Here is a 15890-nt window from a genome sequence, read left to right as displayed (position 1 = left end):
GGGCCATAGGTTGTGGTTGGGGGTTTGCCATCTCCCCCACAAAGCAGAGGTTGGTGGCCACGGCCCTGCGTCTCCAGGCTAAGGTCTCCTTTCATGCCTCCCCTTTCCCAGGTCCCAGACCTCCAGGCTGAACTACCTCCAGAGGTGCAGAGGTGACCCAGCTCCCCATTGTCCCTGGACTCTCTCCCTGCTTTTCCTGGTGGGGATGACCCTCACCTGGCTTGCCATTTCCCACCTTCCCACCCCCAGGCCCACCCACCTCTGCAGTAGGAGTTTCTCTGGCCTGGTCACCATGTGTCTCCGCCGAGCTGCTGCCTGCTGCCAGCCCCAGAACACGGCCCTCCGTAGGCCCTGGAGACGAACCTGGGCCCACACCCGGTACTTTTCCTGCAGGATTTGCTGCCCTGTGACCAGAGAGACACTGGAGTGCCACTGGGTACTCCACCCCGGCCCTTGTTGACCCATCCCTTTGGACTCTGTCCAAGTGGGAACAGAGGAGGCCACCCTAACTGTCCGAGGTAAGATGCTTCCGTTACAGGTGTATTACTGGTGACCAGGCCAATCCAGCTCATGTTAATGTTAGCTGTCATTGAGTTGATTCCAACTCAAGGTGACCACATGTGTGCAGAGTAGAACTGTTCCATAGGGTTTTTATGGCTGTAACCTTTTGGAAGCAGATTGCCAACCCTTTCTTCCGAGGTGCCACTGGCTGGGTTCAAACTGCCAACCTTTTGGCTCGTAGTCAAGTGCTTAACAATTTGCACCACCCAGGGACTCATATCTAGAATTTTTCTATTTGTTTAAATTTCTTGATGATGTTTAGGAATCAGGAGAATTCACATAAAAATCAGATTTACTAGCTTTTCTCTAAAGAAAGTTTTTAAAAACTAGAAGATTTGCCCACACTGGGCCAGCATTCCCCCTGGGCAACAATTGGGCTGGAGAAGCAGCTATACTGGTGGACAGGACAGGAGCTTTCTAGAACAACCAAGTCTTCACCTGCGGACCCACTGATACCATGTATTGGTGCAGCAGGCCGCTTCTAACACGGTCCCCAATGTCCCCCACATCCTGTGTCCATGCTCTTGTGTAATGCCCTCCCCTTGAGTAAGGGCTGAACTTTATTGACCTGTTTCTAACACAATATGGCAGAAGCGATGGGATGTCAGTTCTGAGATTACGATATAAAAAGACTGGCTCTAGCTTGGGTGCACTCCCTTGCTTTCTCTTGGATCCCTCCCCTGGGAGAAACCAGCTCCCAGGTCATGAGGAAGCGCTGTGGAGAGACTGACATGGCACAACAAGGTCTGCCAAGCTTGGAAGTGGATGTTCCCCTACCCCCACCTTGCTGAGCTTTCGGATGAGACTGCATCCCTGGTCATGGACTTGACTGCATCCTCATGGGATATCCTGAGACAGAGGCACCAAGCTAAGCCATACTTGGATTTCTGACCCACAGAAACTGTGAGATGATAAATGTTTGTGGTTTTAAGCCATCACATTTTGTGGTAATTTGTATGCAGTGATAGATAACTAATACAATTGGTCTGAGCGGTCCCTCAGATTGTTCCCCTGACTTAGCTGAATTCAAACTGAGGTGCAAAGAGAACAGCTTTCTTTTTGCTCTGAGGCTAGGACCCCCAAAGCAAGCTGTCTGGGAGCCAGCCCTCCTCTTTTCCTTGGTTATGTCTCTCTGGCCTGTCCAACAAGCTACTGCTCAGGTAGCTCAGCACACCTAGTCCTTCCCACCTCCCTACCCAGGCTGAAGCCATTCCCACTGCCTCAATTACCCTTTCCACTGCTCTGCCTACTGAGCTGTCCTCTTCACTTCCTCCTGGGGGACCTTCCCTGACAGTCTGCTGGGCTCTATGGGCTCCATGACACTGCCCACCCCTCCTTTCAGCTCGGAGCTCAGACCAGTGATTCCTGAGGGCCAGGCAAGGATGACGAGGATGAAGATGCTGCTGGTGGTGGTGATGATAACCTCCTAGAGCTGGATTCTGAGCCAAGCACTTTCCATGAATTGTCTTGTAGACCCCACAACCACTCTATACTACTACTATCCCCATTTTATAGATAAGTAAGTTGAAGAGAAGTTTTGAAAGGGCAGCTTGAGAAGACAAAGTAAAATATTATAATGAAACATGCAAAGACCTGGAGTTAGAAAACCAAAAAGGAAGAACATGCTTGGCATTTCTCAAGCTGAAAGAACTGAAGAAAAAATTCAAGCCCCAAGTTGCAATACTGAAGGATTCTATGAGCAAAATATTGAACAATGGAGGAAGCATCAAAAGCAGATGGAAGGAATACACAGAGTCAAGGTATCAAAAAGAATTGGTTGATAGCATATGATCTAGAACTGATGGTACTGAAGGAAGAAGTCCAAGCTGCACTGAAGACATTGGTGAAAAAAAGGCTCCAGGAATTGATGGAATATCAACTGAGATGTTTCAACAAACGGATGCAGCACTGGAGGTGCTCACTCATCTATGCCAAGAAATCTGGAAGACAGCACCCTGGCCAACCAACTGAAGAGATCCGTATCTGTGCCCATTCCAAAGAAAGTGACCCAACAGAATGTGGAAATTATCGAATAATATCATTAATATCACAGTCAAGTAAAATTTTGCTGAAGATCGTTCAAAAGCACTTGGCAACAGTACATCAACAGGGAGCTGCCAGAAATTCAAGCCAGATTCAGAAGAGGTCATGGATCAAGAGATATCACTGCTGATGTCAGATAGGTCTTGGCTGAAAGTAGAGAATACCAGAAAGATGTTTACCTGTGTTTTACTGACTATGCAAAGCATTCAACTGTCTGGATCATAACAAATTATGGATAACATTGTGAAGAATGGGAATTCCAGAACACTTAATTGTGCTCATGTAGAACCTGTACATAGACCAAGAGGCAGTCGTTTGAACACAGCAAGGGGATACTGTGTGATTTAAAATCAGGAAAGATGTACACTACGGCTGCATTCTTTCTCCATACTTATTCAATCTGCATGTTACGCAAATAATCCAAGAAGCTGGACTAGATGAAGAATGTGGCATCACGATTGGAGGAAGACTCATAAACAACCTGCGTTATGCAGATGACACAACCTTCCTTGCTTAAAGTGAAGAGGACTTGAACCACTTACTGATGAAGATCAAAGACCACACCCTTCAGTATGGACTACACCTCAACATAAAGAAAACAAAAATTTTCACAACTGGACCAATAAGCAACATCATGATAAATAGAGAAAACATTGAGGTTGTCAAGGATTTCATTTTACTTGGATCCACAATCAATACCCATGGAAGCAGCAGTCAAGAAATCAAAAGATACATTGCATTGGGCAAATCTGCTGCAAAAGACCTCTTTAAAGTGTTAAAAAGCAAAGATGTCACTTTGAGAACTCAGGGGCGTCTGAGTGAAGCCATGATATTTTCATTCTCCTGTGCATTCGAAAGCTGGACAATGAATTAGGAAGACTGAAGAAGAATTGACGCCTTTGAATTACAGTGGTGGCAAAGAATATTGAATAAACTGCCAGAAGAACGAAAAAGTGCTTCTTGGAAGAAGTGCTCTTTGGAAGCAAGGATGGCGAGACTTCGTCTCACGTATTTTGGACATGTTATCAGGAGGGACCAGTCCCTGGAGAAGGATATCATGCTTGGTAAAGTATAGGGTCAGTGAAAAAGAGGAAGACTCTCAACAAGATGGACTGACACAGTGGCTGCAACAATGGGCTCAAACATAAGAACAATTGTGAAGATGGTGCAGGAACGGGCACTGTTTCATTCTGTTGTACATGGGGTAGCTATGAGTTGGAACCGACTCAAAAGCACCTAACAACAAGCTGAGATGTGGAGGAGTGAAGTAGCTTGTTTAAGGTCCACATAGCCAGAGAGTGAAGAGCAAGGACAGTAGCCTATACCCCTAAGTCTGTCTGGCTCTGCCACCCATCCTGAGTGTGCCCCTGTGGGGGGTCCTATCAATGGACTCTGTGCTGGAGGAAATAGAACCCTGGGTCTCCCTGATGGACCCTGGCCCTTCCCTCACCAGTGGTAGCCTCGACCCAGTCCCTGACTCACTCTGCCAGCAGGAGTGCCAGCGGCGCAGGGCGTCTTGTGCCAGTCCCCGGCCCCGGTCCTGGGCCCACTGCTCCACTGCCCACCACTCTGCCAGCCGCTGCCGCCACAGGCTCAGTACCGCCCTGCAGCTCCGGGCCCAGGCCCAGTGGGCTGCCAGCTCTCTCCGAGCCCTTTGGGCCGTAGTCCAGTGGCTCCAGCTGAGGAGGACGCTGGGGAAGGTAGTGTCCACCCTGACGATGGTCACTGCCACCCTGGCAGCCCCAGCCCCACTTCCCCTTCCCAGCACTAGGAGAGGCTTGGGTGACTCTTCTCCCTGTTTCCATCATGGGGGAGAATGGTTGCTGGGGGCTAGAGGGATTGAATGCCTCTCTGAGGGTCACAGTGACAAGTGGTGGGGATAGGACGGGGTCCGGGTTCCCAGTGCTCAGCCACTGGTGGTAACTACTCTGGACTATTTGCCAGGCTCCGTGCTTGGGGATGCATGTGCCCCTACTTCAATAATGCTCCATTGGAGTGAATACTATCTCTACCCCATTTTACAGATGAGGCAATAGAGGCACAGAGAGGTTAAGCAACACCCAGTGTGAGCAAAGCTGGGATTAGAACCCAGGCAGAGCGACTCTTAAGCACTGTGCTATGAGTGAATAAATGAACAAACCACAGCTGGGAAATCTCCAAGAGAAGTGATTACCACACAAAGTATCCCCCCTCCCCCCACTTTGGTAGGCAGGGTAGGAGGGTGGATGGAATTCAGAGGAGCTGAGTCTGGGGGCTGAGCTTGGCTGGGCATGAGGGGGCCTCCTGGGATGCAGGGCATGAGGGGGCCTCCTGGGATGCAGGGCCCAAATGGATGCTGCTATGAAGGTCAAGGGCGGATGGAGAGAAGGGGCTGGGAAAGCCACAGTTAACCCACAGAGTGGCGGTCTGCGGGGCTGGCCCTTCCTGGGGAGAGGTCCCTACCGCCTCTGGAGGGTGCGCTGGTACCGATATGCTGTGCTCCGGGCCTGCTTGGCCCGCACCTGCCAGGGCAGGAGGCTCTGCTTCTGCTGCCACTGCCCAGCTGGCCGAAGAAAGGTCGCCCGGAGGATCTCCAGGAGGGCGGGGTCCCTGGGAGGCTGGGGAGGAGGGGTGGAGTCCTGGGACCCCCGTCCCTAACCCCATCTTCTCCACCTGCCTGCCCCTGCCTGCCCCAGCCCACCCCACCCCCGAGCCCCTCACCCTCTCTAGGGAACCACAGGGTGAGCTGCAGCCCAGTGAGGTCTTCCCTTCCGGGACACTGTCCAGTGACTCTGGGGCCGAGGTGGTCCTGGCGTTGCTGGATGGGGTACAGGGACCCCAAGCCTTCGAGCGCCATTGGTGCAGGATGTGCTGCAGGGTCCGCTGCCGCAGGCCCTGGAGGAAGAAGCTACAGGAAGGGGCAGGTGAGTGGGCCCCAGCCTCACCTCCGGATGGGTGTGAGGGCCACCAAGCAGGGCAACCCCCACACTGGCCCCTGTGAGAAGGCTGAGCTGAAAGGGTGCTCGCCATGTACACCCTCTGCCCCACTGACTCTCTAACTGGCTTCTCACTGGAATCACTGGGAACTTTGAGAAATACTGATGCCCACTGGGCCCCACCTCCAGGGATTCTGATTTGATGGGTGTGGCCTGGGCGTGGGGACCTTTCCAGAGCACCCCAGGCGACTCCAGTGAGCAGCCAAGGCAGATCCATCTTGCTACTCTCTGGGGTAGGAGTGGTGACCACATAGCGATGAGGGGGAGAACTAGGCCCCAGACCCAGGGATCCCCAACTCCAGAGCCCACACACATAACTACACCAGTAATTTTGCCTCTGCTCCGTTGTAAAGACAGGGAAACTGAGGCTTGGGGAGGGCCATTTCCTTAAACTCTCACGGTGACCCAGCAGCAGACCTGAGATCCAACCATTCATCTCAGGCTAGCAGGGTAGCCCGAGTGTGCCTGATGCCCCAAGGCCAGAGGATGGACTAGGGGCTTGCATTCTGAAGGCTCACAGAGAACTGAGTCCCCCTAGGGGCCCAGGGTGCACTGAGAGAGACCAAGGGTCCAAGTGGACCAAGTGGGTGTGGGGACTGTGGATGCCAGGTGTGTGGCTTTCAAGGACAGACTGCTGGCTTATGTTCCTCCTGGCATCCCATCAGGGAAGCGCCTTCCACCTTACCCACAACCACCAACCTGGGGTCGGGGTCTCAGCAATGGCCCTTTTGTGTAAAGGCAGCGCCATGATCTTCCTACAGGGCCCCTTCATGCTCCTGATTCACAGTGGGATTTACAGCAAGCTGCTCCACCCCTCTGAGCCTCAATTCCTCTAATATTTGTATAATGAGGCAGATAAAGGTACGAGCTCTGCCCATGGCTCCTTCACTCCTTCATTTGCAGTACCTATCCCAGGCCTGCAGCATGCCAGGCACCTGCTGGATGCTGGGGAGCCAATGGTGAGCAGACAGACAGGGCTCCTGCTACCAGGGAGCTCCGTCTAGAGGGGTTGATGGGCAGGGGCTGTTCCAGATACTGGGGAGGGGAGGCCTTCACGTCAGGTCCCAGTCCCCTTGGCAGAGCTCTGTGCCTGTGTCCCCACAGTCCCACAGCCCTCAATGGCTCTCTGCCCAGTCATCATCTGCAGGCCACCTCCCTAGGCCCTGTGCCTCTGCCGATCCTGTGCTAGGAACATGTGGAGGAGCAGGATGTGGCCCGTGCCCCCCGGGGCATTCCTCCCAGCGCTGAGCACTGCTCACGTCCCCACCCCATGCCGCAGGCCCAAGCCCAGGTCCCAAGCCCAGGACACCTACTCAGCCCGCTGGCGCTGGGAGAGCCGCATCCTCCAGAGCAGCAGCACCCGGTAGAGGGCCAGCCTCTGGCAGGCTTTCTGCAGGGAGCCCTGACCTCGCTCCAGGAGCAGCCCCTGGGCCTGGGCCACTGCCCGGGGGCTCTGGGCTGTGGCCACTCCAGGGGCTGGGCTGTGAAGGGCTGCAGTCCCTGAGAAGTAGGCAGAGATGAACCAGCCACACCCCTGCTGACCTCCCTCTGCCCAAAGCTGTTGGTAGCTACTGCCTCAGGCCCGCTCGTGACCTCTCGCCATCATGGGGATGATCCCATCTTCCCTCATCAGGTTGTACTTTTTTTTTTTTTGGTGAGAAGGGGCTGTTTCCCAGGAGCAGGGGCTGCTTCCCCTCCAACAAACTAGGAGCTTCCTGTGAGCAGGGACCAAATAAATCCCTTCCTGGGGGGTATGGGATAACCCAGCACTAAGCTGGGCCTCAGCAAGTCCTTGGTGGGAGGGGATGGAACCGTGTCGCTCTGGCCTAGAGGAGGTCACAATGGGGGTGAGGATGTGGCCTAGCACACCTAAGAGCTCCCTGCTCTACCACCTTCCATCACAGGAATCCATAAATCTAACAGGGCCAACTGAAGAAGGCACTTAGCTGCCACTTTCACTGGGGAGGGAGAGCCCTGGCAGGGAGGGAAAGGGGGCCCCATCTTGGTGTGGCTCCTCGGCCTGCCAGTTGCTCACCTGCCTTCTGCCGGCAGAGGAACAGCTGGGTCACCTTCACCTCATCCGAGGCCCGGAGCTGCTTCATCTGCACCCACTGTCGCAGGCACGTGTTCAGGGTCCCCACCCGGCGGTCAGCTAGGTGGTTCCGGCACCGGACTCCTCTTTGCAGAAACCGCTGCCAGGCCCCAAAGCACCTGGGAGAGCCAAGGGAAAGTGCTGGTACTAATCTTAATGACCACAGGGACAGCTGTCTGTTACGTACCAGACACTGCTGAGGGCTTGGGCAAGCCACTTTACCTCTCTGAGCCTCAGTCTCCTGATCTGTGAAATGGGGCTGCTGTAAGAACAGCATGGCATGGCCCGTCAGGCTAGGACACCATCATCTCTGGGTGCTGGGGTGGCTGCGGCAGCCTCCAACCTGGTTTCCCTGCACCCACTCTCGTCCCCCTCCAGTCAGCCTCCACTTGGTAGCCAGAGTGATTTTTCTTTCAAATCTCAATCCAAAATAATTTACTTTCCTGCTAAAATCCTCCAGGGGTAGCCCGCTTGCTCTGTGATAAAATTTCAACTGCTCCCGCAGCCTACCTGGCCATACATACCTTTCAAACCTAATCCTCAACCTCTCCCTGCCTACTAGCAAGTCTCCAACTTGACTCTTTGCTGTTCCCTGCATTTCCTGTGTTCCTCTGCCTCAGGGCCTTTGCACATGTTATTCCCTCTGACTGGCAGTCTTCTCCGGACTCCTTTCAATAGTCAACTGTCCACCCTTTAGCTCCCCGATAAGCCTATGCTCTAGGTCAGCTTTCTTTGTAATAAGTTCTCATTTTGGGAACAAAATCAGCAAAATGCAGCCGGCTGACAACGCTACCAGACAAGCCACCTGGTTTCTTCAACAAATAAAAAGCAAGGGGGAAAAAAATGGGGGAAACCCGTATGTTAAAGAGACTTCAGTGACATATCAGCCAATTACAGTGTAACGAGCTCTGACAAAATCTGTATTTGTGAAACAACTGGAATTCTAATGTTGTATGCAGCTGTCGAGTTGCCCCCGACTCATGGTGACCCCATGTGTTATGGAGTAGAGCTGCTCCATAAGGTTTTCTTGGCTGTACTGTAATCTTTATGGAAGCAGATTGCCAGGCCTTTCTCCCATGGTGCTGCAGGGTGGGTTCGAACTGCCCACCTTGAGGTTAATAGCCGATCACAACCACTTGCGCCACCCAGGCTCCTTGGAAACTTGAATACAGACCAGATATTTGTTGGTATTAAAGGATATTGTTCATTTTCTTAGGTGCAATAATAGGATTGTGATTACATTTTTTAACAATTCTTATCTTTTAGAGATACATACAGAAATATTTATGGGTGAAATGATATAATGTCTGGGATTTGTCTCAAAATAATGAGGGACGGGGATGTAGTTACGGTACAGATGAAACATTCCCAGGAGGTGATTTTGTTAAAGTTAGCGACAGGTACATGAGCGATTATTACCCTGCTCTCTCTACTTTTGTGTAAGATGAAAATGGCCCATAATAAAAAGTTAACGACAAGGAAAAAACAAACTCTTCTAGACCTGTGTCCATTTCTGTCACAACACGTAACTCGGGCCTTATGCACACACTCACTTTGTGACTGCTGGTTTTTTGTTTGCTCCCCTTCCTGGCCCGGGTTCCGTGGGTTCTGTGAGGGCCCAGGGATGGAACCAAGCTTTGCTTAACCAAGTCCCAGCCCCTAGGGTGGTGTCCAGCAAGTCTTGTGTGAGGTTGTTAGGGGCTTTTGAGTTGATTTTGATTCATAGTGACTCCATGTGACACAGTTAGAAATGCCCCACAGAGTTTTCTTGGCTGTGATCTTTCTGGAAGGAGGTTGCCAGGTCTTTCTCCCTGGGAGCAGCTGAGTGGGTTCCAACTGCCAACCTTCTGGTTAGCAGCTGAGCGCTTAACTGTGTGCACCACCAGGATGTCCAGGTGTTCAGTAAACAGCAGCTGTTTTCACCAGTTGCTTCTGTCCTTGTCTCTCAATACCAGGAGTCCTTGAGAGCTGACTTAAAGGGCACCTCCCTGCTGGGTCCTACATGGTGCCACAGGCAGGGGACCCCCAAGCCCCAGTACCACCCACACCCACTATGTTCCCCTACCTGCAGAGCCAGGCTCTCTGGCACTGGGTCTCCTGTGGGGCCACCCTGGCTGGGGCTGCATGCCAGGCCTGGTGAGGCCACTTCGCCCTCCGAGTCCTCGGCGGGGCCCAGGCAGCTTCTCCCTGAACTCCTGTCTCCTGCCTGGCCAGCCCCTTCTGATGGCACCACAGGAGGAAGACTGCAAGGGATGGGGGAGAGAGAGAAAACAGAGGGAGTGAGATGAGGGGAGGTTCAGGAGGGGCCACTGACACCTGGGACACCAAGTTGTGTGCTCCCTGTCTCTGGTCCTCAGTTTCCCCACGAGTGAGTGATTCCTAGTTCTAATGCTCAGATTTCTGCCTGGGCCTTTATCGTCCTCATGCTGTGTGTCCTTAAGCTGTTCACTTAAATTCTCTGTGCCTCAGTTCCCCATCAGTAAAATGGGCATGCTCCCTTGCCAAGGTCACCAGGAGGCTCAAGTGGGTTTGTATCTAGAAAGGCACCAGAATAAAGCTCAGTAAACACTGGTTCGCTCAGGACTCACTGCCCTCCCTGTTGGGGTCTCAGATCCTGTCCAGCCTGGCTCCATCTGCCCCCCAAACCCTATTTTCTCCACCATCTCACCAGCCAGCCATTGCAGTGCCTGCAGGATCTGGGCTCTCCCGTCTCTGCCATCTGGTCTCAGTCCAGGATGCGAAGGAATCGGCAGGCCTCCTTCCTCCTTCCTCAGGTTCCCTTTACTGTTAGTGAAGCTGCCATACCGAGGGAACCACACAGTCTCAACCTGCCCACCCCAGGCCGAGGCTGGTGCTGGGAGCGGGAGGTGCAGAGCCACCCTGCTCTCTTCCAGACACTTCATTTTATTCCTGATTATAAATGCCATGGTGGGAGGGGGAGAGGGTCTGCCTTTGCTTTAGTCTCTTCAATGCTATTTGAATTTTTTACAACAAACATGCAGTAAAATAACTGTTACTAAATAATTATTTTAAAATACGTTTGTTTAATTTAAAAACAAGAAAAAAATACCACATGGCTGTAGTGGAAAAACTGGGGAAATGAAAAAGAAAATAACAACCAACTTAAATCCCACTGCTCCAGAGATAAGCCCCATGCCCATTTTGGCTTTTTTTCCCCCAGGTCCATTGGTCCTTTTGCGACTCCACGGCAACTTTTTTTTTTTTTTTTGGTCCTTTGTCAATGCGCTGTTTTATGTGGTTGAAAAAAAAACTATTCTAGATACTATTTTTTATCCTCCTTTTTAAAATTTAACATTAGCAATGACCATTTTTTCTTGCCATTAAAAATTATGCAAATACCCATAAAAACACTCCCAGAAAAAGGGATACGTGTGGGGTAAAACTTCCAATTTAATTTATATACTTCCAACTCTTTTTAATTTTGTTTTCCAAACCAAGCATGTATTGTTATTGTGGTTGGCAGTAAAACCAATAAAGATATTGAAAAGAAAAAAAAAAAAAAAGAACGAGGAGGAATTTTTTAAAAGTCCTCATAAACATCATATTGAATGGCAGCCAAATGGTTCACCACATGGTCAAACTTTAATTTACCTACTCACTTTTGGGCATTTAGTTGGTTTCTGAGGTTTTAAAATGATAACGCCCTGACAGCCATCTTTTTGCATATCTCTGCCCACATCTGCTTCCCCATTCTAGTGTGGGGGGAGGGGGAGACAGTGAGGCAGGAATCATGGGAGGGAAGGCCACCAGCACTGCAGGCCACCCTGGATGCTCCAGCCCACCTGCTGGTCAGGGCGGGGTCTGCAGCTGCCTTCCTTCCTGAGCGGCCTTGGCCCCAGACTCCCCCAGAGGCCGGGGACTCTGGCATTGCCTGCGTGTGGGGCTCCTGCTTCTGCTGTGCGGCCAGCTGTCTCCACTGCGTCAGGAGAGAAGGGAGAGAAGGAGGTCAGCTGCAGCCTTAACATGGCCCTGGAGTATGCACAAGGAAGGGGCAAGAGCAGGACCTAAACATTTCTGCTGGACTCCAAACCCTGTGGGAATCCTGAGACTCTCCTGTCTCCTTGAGGATGAATGAATGAATGAATGGAGAGACGGAGCCTGAGAAGCAGGGCTTTCCTTGGTCACTATGGGTCGGAATCTACTTGGCAGTGGGTTGATACATACAATGGTTCGTAATAACAAAGGAATGATACTTTGCAACACACATCAAAACATTACTAACACTGTATTATTATGTTAAAGATGTTTTAGTGTATCTGGAAGTGTTTCTTTAATGTTTTTTATGCATAGAAAGGCACACTATATGCCATATACTAACATAAATATCTGACTAACTGACGTTAGGTACAAATCGTACCTAACTGTTTCAACTTACGTACAAATTCAACTAAAGATAGACCTAGGAATGGAACTCATTCGTAATCTCGGGACTGCCTGTAAAGGCAAATGCTTGTAAGGTAGGTAGGTGCTTGCTATGTTTTTTAGCCTTACAAGAACCCTATGGCATATATACCATTATTATCCCATTTTAGAGATAAGGAGATTGAGGCACAGACAGGCTGAGTAACTTGTCCAAGGTCACACAGCTAGGGAGTGGCAGGGGCAGGATGTGAACTCAGGGCAGAGCTGGTTCAGGCGTCTGAGCTCCTAACCATTGTGCAATATGGCCAGTCACTCATGAGGTGTAATCTGTGCCCTCTCAGGAGAAGGAGCCTTCTCCTCAGACACACCAGGGCTTCATCACCTCCCCTTGGCCCAACCTGGAGGCCACTGACCTCTCGGAAGCTCCGGGCCAGCAGGATCTTCATGTGCCACCCTGACACTGCCTCAAGCCACGCCTCCCGGAGGTACAGGGCCCACCGGAGTGCCCGCAGGCCCTTTCGCAACAGCTGTCGGCGGCACAGAGCCTCTGCTGCCACAACTGTCCGCCGCTTCTGCGCCGTGTGCTGCCAGGCTCTGAAACATCTGGGCAGCAGCTGCCAGCTGGGAACAATGAGTGTTCGTCAGGAGGCGGGCCTGGCCCCCTACCCCAGTGAGCAGCTTGGGGCACCACCCACATTGCCTTTCCAGCATCTACACAGTGATGCCCCCATGCTGCAGCAGGAAGGACTAGTTGCAGACTTGAAGAACTTCCCTCTTATTCATGGCTAGTCTTGGAAATTCCAGACAAGAAAGCCCTCGGACGCTGGAGGATGCCCCATTTGACCACCAAGAGCTCAGGGCAGCCCAAGAAGTTTACAATTCCCCATGTCCCACACCCAGGTGCAGTGGCCCCCATGTCTCTGTCCTTGGGGCCCAGGGGGCTCCCCTCATCCCAGCAGGGATAATGTGGAAGAAGGAAGCTCGGTTCCCTTCCCTTTACATCCTGCCAGGGATATACCATCAAGGCCTTAGGTCAGGCCTAGTCTCCAGGCCCCAGGCAAATGGGAGAGAAGCTGTCACTATCCCCCTGTTCCTGCAGCCCATGGCCTCACCAGTCTGTCTTGGTCTCCAGGGTCACAATGTTTGGGACCTTATTCTGGAAATGCAAGAAAACACAACACAGTTCTCAGGCCAGGGAACAGGTAGGACAGACACCCTCTGCCAAGCTTGCTTGCCCAAGGCCTCCCTACCTGGGCGGGGGAAAGGGAGGACAGGGTAGAGACAGTTATTTGGAGAATCCCTGGGAGGAGGCAGCCTGGTCAGGGAGCCACCCCTGCTCCCCCGCCGCCCAGGCTGTACCTGCAGGGTGCTCCTCGCTGAGATGGTGTCTGACAGACAGGAGAAAGCCATCCTTTCTTCTTCTCCGCTGACCTGCTCCCTCAGGGCCCCCTCCCTGCCTTCCTGCCCAGGCAGGACTCCCCAGGCTGCACTGGAGAAGGTGGAAGAACAGGGCCTGGTCTCCCGGTTGCCCGCCCCGTGAGGGAAACTAGGGCTCCCCCTCTGCCCTCCATCATATGCAGGCCCTGGGGAGCAGTTCCCTCTTCTGCTTAGGGTGTAGGCAGGAAGAACCCCTTTCTCAGGGTCAAGGGGGTCCTCCATCAGTATCCCAAAAGTAGTCTCCAGTGATGCTGGCTGGCTGTTTGCCTGAGAGTCTGGGAGACTGGCCCAGGCTCCTTGTGTCTTTTCCCTGGGATTTCTGAGGCATCTCTGCCTCTCATCCCAGCAAGCAAGAGCAGGCTGGCTGGGCTGGGGCTGGTCAAGGACTGCCTGGCCACTGCTGGCCCAAGGGTCCTGCTGCTCAGGGCCCAGGGGTTCCTGGGATCCCCAGTGCCTGAGTCGGGCTGCCTTGTGCTCCAGGTGTGGCATGGAGGACAGCAACTGATGGACACCAGCATGGGATGGGGCCTGAGCCTGGCTCTGGGCAGGGAGAGCAAGGTCCTCCAGGGTGAGGGGCTCACCCACGGGCCCGGAGGTCCATCGGCCCAGGGCACACCAGGATCTGGTGGTTGGCCAAGGACGCCCATCTCGAGGGATGAAGCCTGCAGGGGGCCTGAAGTCCAGGCGGGGAGTATCTGGGGCTGGTGGCTGGGACTGCCTCAGGCTGGGTGATGGGCAAGTCACCTGCCCGCTGCGGCAGAGTGGGGTTCTCCGTGGCAGAGTGTGGGAACTGAAGTTTTCCTGAGGTTCTGGCCAGAGGTGGGGGCTGGTTCGATTTCCACGCACGGCAAAGCTGGTCTTCCTTAGGCTCAGGTTGCTTTGCTGGATGGCAAAACTCTGGGCCCTCCCATGAGGCCTCCCAGCCCAGGGCTGCAGGTTGCTCTGCTGCAGGAAGGTTGAGTTGGCCCTTTGGCCAGTTGTGTCCTCCAGAGCAAGATGTGGGCTGGGGCCAGGGCTGGCCAGGTTTGTCTGGACGAGGCAGGGCTCCTGGCACAGCACTGTCCCTGGGGAGGGTGTGGCGGCAGACCCTCCCCTCCTGGCCCAATGCACGGGCACCTGCTGGCCATGCCCACTGCCCAGGCTGACACCCAGGCTCTTCAGAAATCTCCGGGGCTCTAAAGAGAGGAGAGACAGTCAGGCCCTGGGGGAGGACTCTAGAGGTCAGTGCTCAGTAGGACAGGTGAGCCTAGCCAGGTCACAGAACTGGGGCGGGAGCCAGGACTTTTGTCTCCCTGGGTGGACGAAAGGCAGCCCCCAGGGGTCCTGAGCAGAGGGGTGACATGGCTGCCTGGAGCATGGGCTGGGGGCAGGGGGCGTTTGTGCAAAGGGCAGAGGAAAGCAGAAGGCAGTCAGGAGGCTGTTGTAGGATTCCAGACGAGATAATGGTGGCCGGGACCAGGGTTGGCAGTGTGGATAGAGAGAAGGAGATAAATTCAGATTCTCTGTGGAGCACAGCCAACAGGCATGGAAGAAGGGGATGGAAACAAGAGGAGAATCAAGGATGACTCCTTGATTTCTGGCCTGAGCAACGGGGTGATGGGGAAAACAGGGGAGCAGCCAACTGGGATGAAAGCAAGACCCGCTACATGAGCAGCTGAAGGGGGCTGTTCTGGGTAAAGTGGGGGTGAGATCTAGAGCTCCTCTCTCCCTGCCGGTTCCCCCAGGCCACTCTGCAGCACGGCAGAGTCCTCGCAGGGACTGAAGGCGGCCTGGGAGGCTTAGAGCCCAGCAGGCAGAATGAGCAAGAAAAGTTGCCACCTTTGGGGAATATAGCATCTAAGGCTCAGAGAGGTTAAGCACCTTGCTCTGTGGTCACATAGCCAGAACAGAGAAACTGGTATGTGAATCAGGATCAGAATTGTTCTTGGGCTGCTCTCTTCCTGGGCTGGGCCAGCTCCAAGGCCTTCTTGTAGCCCAGAGTGGCTAAGCAGGAGGGTCTAGAAACTCCTGGCACAGACTGACCTGTGGGCCCCCTTCCCAGCCAAGGATCTCCACCAGGCCTACCCCTGGTCCCCTTTTCCTGACCTCACTCACCCGAGGCCATGTGACCTCCCTTGAGCCCAGGCTGGGGAAGACTTTGTCCTCAGCCCAGCTGACCCTGATTGGATTATCCCTGGAATTAGCACCCCCTGGGCTGCCCCGCCTGGGAGGGGGGCTCTGGGCTAATAACTTGAAGGCAAGGGTCCAATGCTCCTGCCACCACTCCCCCAGGTCTGCTAAGCCTCTTGCCTGGCCTCAGGGGGGCCGGGGGTCTGGGGGGCACATTCTCCTTGCAGCTGGCGTTCGACCTCAGCTCCATGTGCTCCGGGGCAGAGCCAGGGTGGTAGTGGTGGCCTTGG

The 15890-nt window shown here is 53.4% G+C and overlaps 1 protein-coding gene across 1 annotated transcript in view; it reads right to left on the bottom strand.

The window, feature by feature from the left end:
- Positions 1–15890, bottom strand: part of C3H1orf167 (chromosome 3 C1orf167 homolog) — a 23509-nt gene extending 7619 nt beyond the window's left edge. The window contains 14 exon segments of the mRNA XM_049875506.1: positions 260–432; positions 4055–4399; positions 4805–4868; positions 5047–5201; positions 5305–5491; positions 6893–7079; positions 7615–7790; positions 9737–9914; positions 10340–10467; positions 11475–11608; positions 12468–12675; positions 13167–13210; positions 13414–14666; positions 15781–15890. Of these exon segments, the coding sequence (XP_049731463.1) occupies positions 260–432; positions 4055–4399; positions 4805–4868; positions 5047–5201; positions 5305–5491; positions 6893–7079; positions 7615–7790; positions 9737–9914; positions 10340–10467; positions 11475–11608; positions 12468–12675; positions 13167–13210; positions 13414–14666; positions 15781–15850 (3302 nt within the window). The 5' untranslated portion in view covers positions 15851–15890.

This window comes from Elephas maximus, chromosome 3, assembly GCF_024166365.1.
Source record: "Elephas maximus indicus isolate mEleMax1 chromosome 3, mEleMax1 primary haplotype, whole genome shotgun sequence".
In the NCBI taxonomy this organism is placed as follows: domain Eukaryota; kingdom Metazoa; phylum Chordata; class Mammalia; order Proboscidea; family Elephantidae; genus Elephas; species Elephas maximus.
The sequence above is the reverse complement of the archived record's forward strand: the minus strand, read 5'-3'. Positions and strand labels throughout refer to the sequence as shown.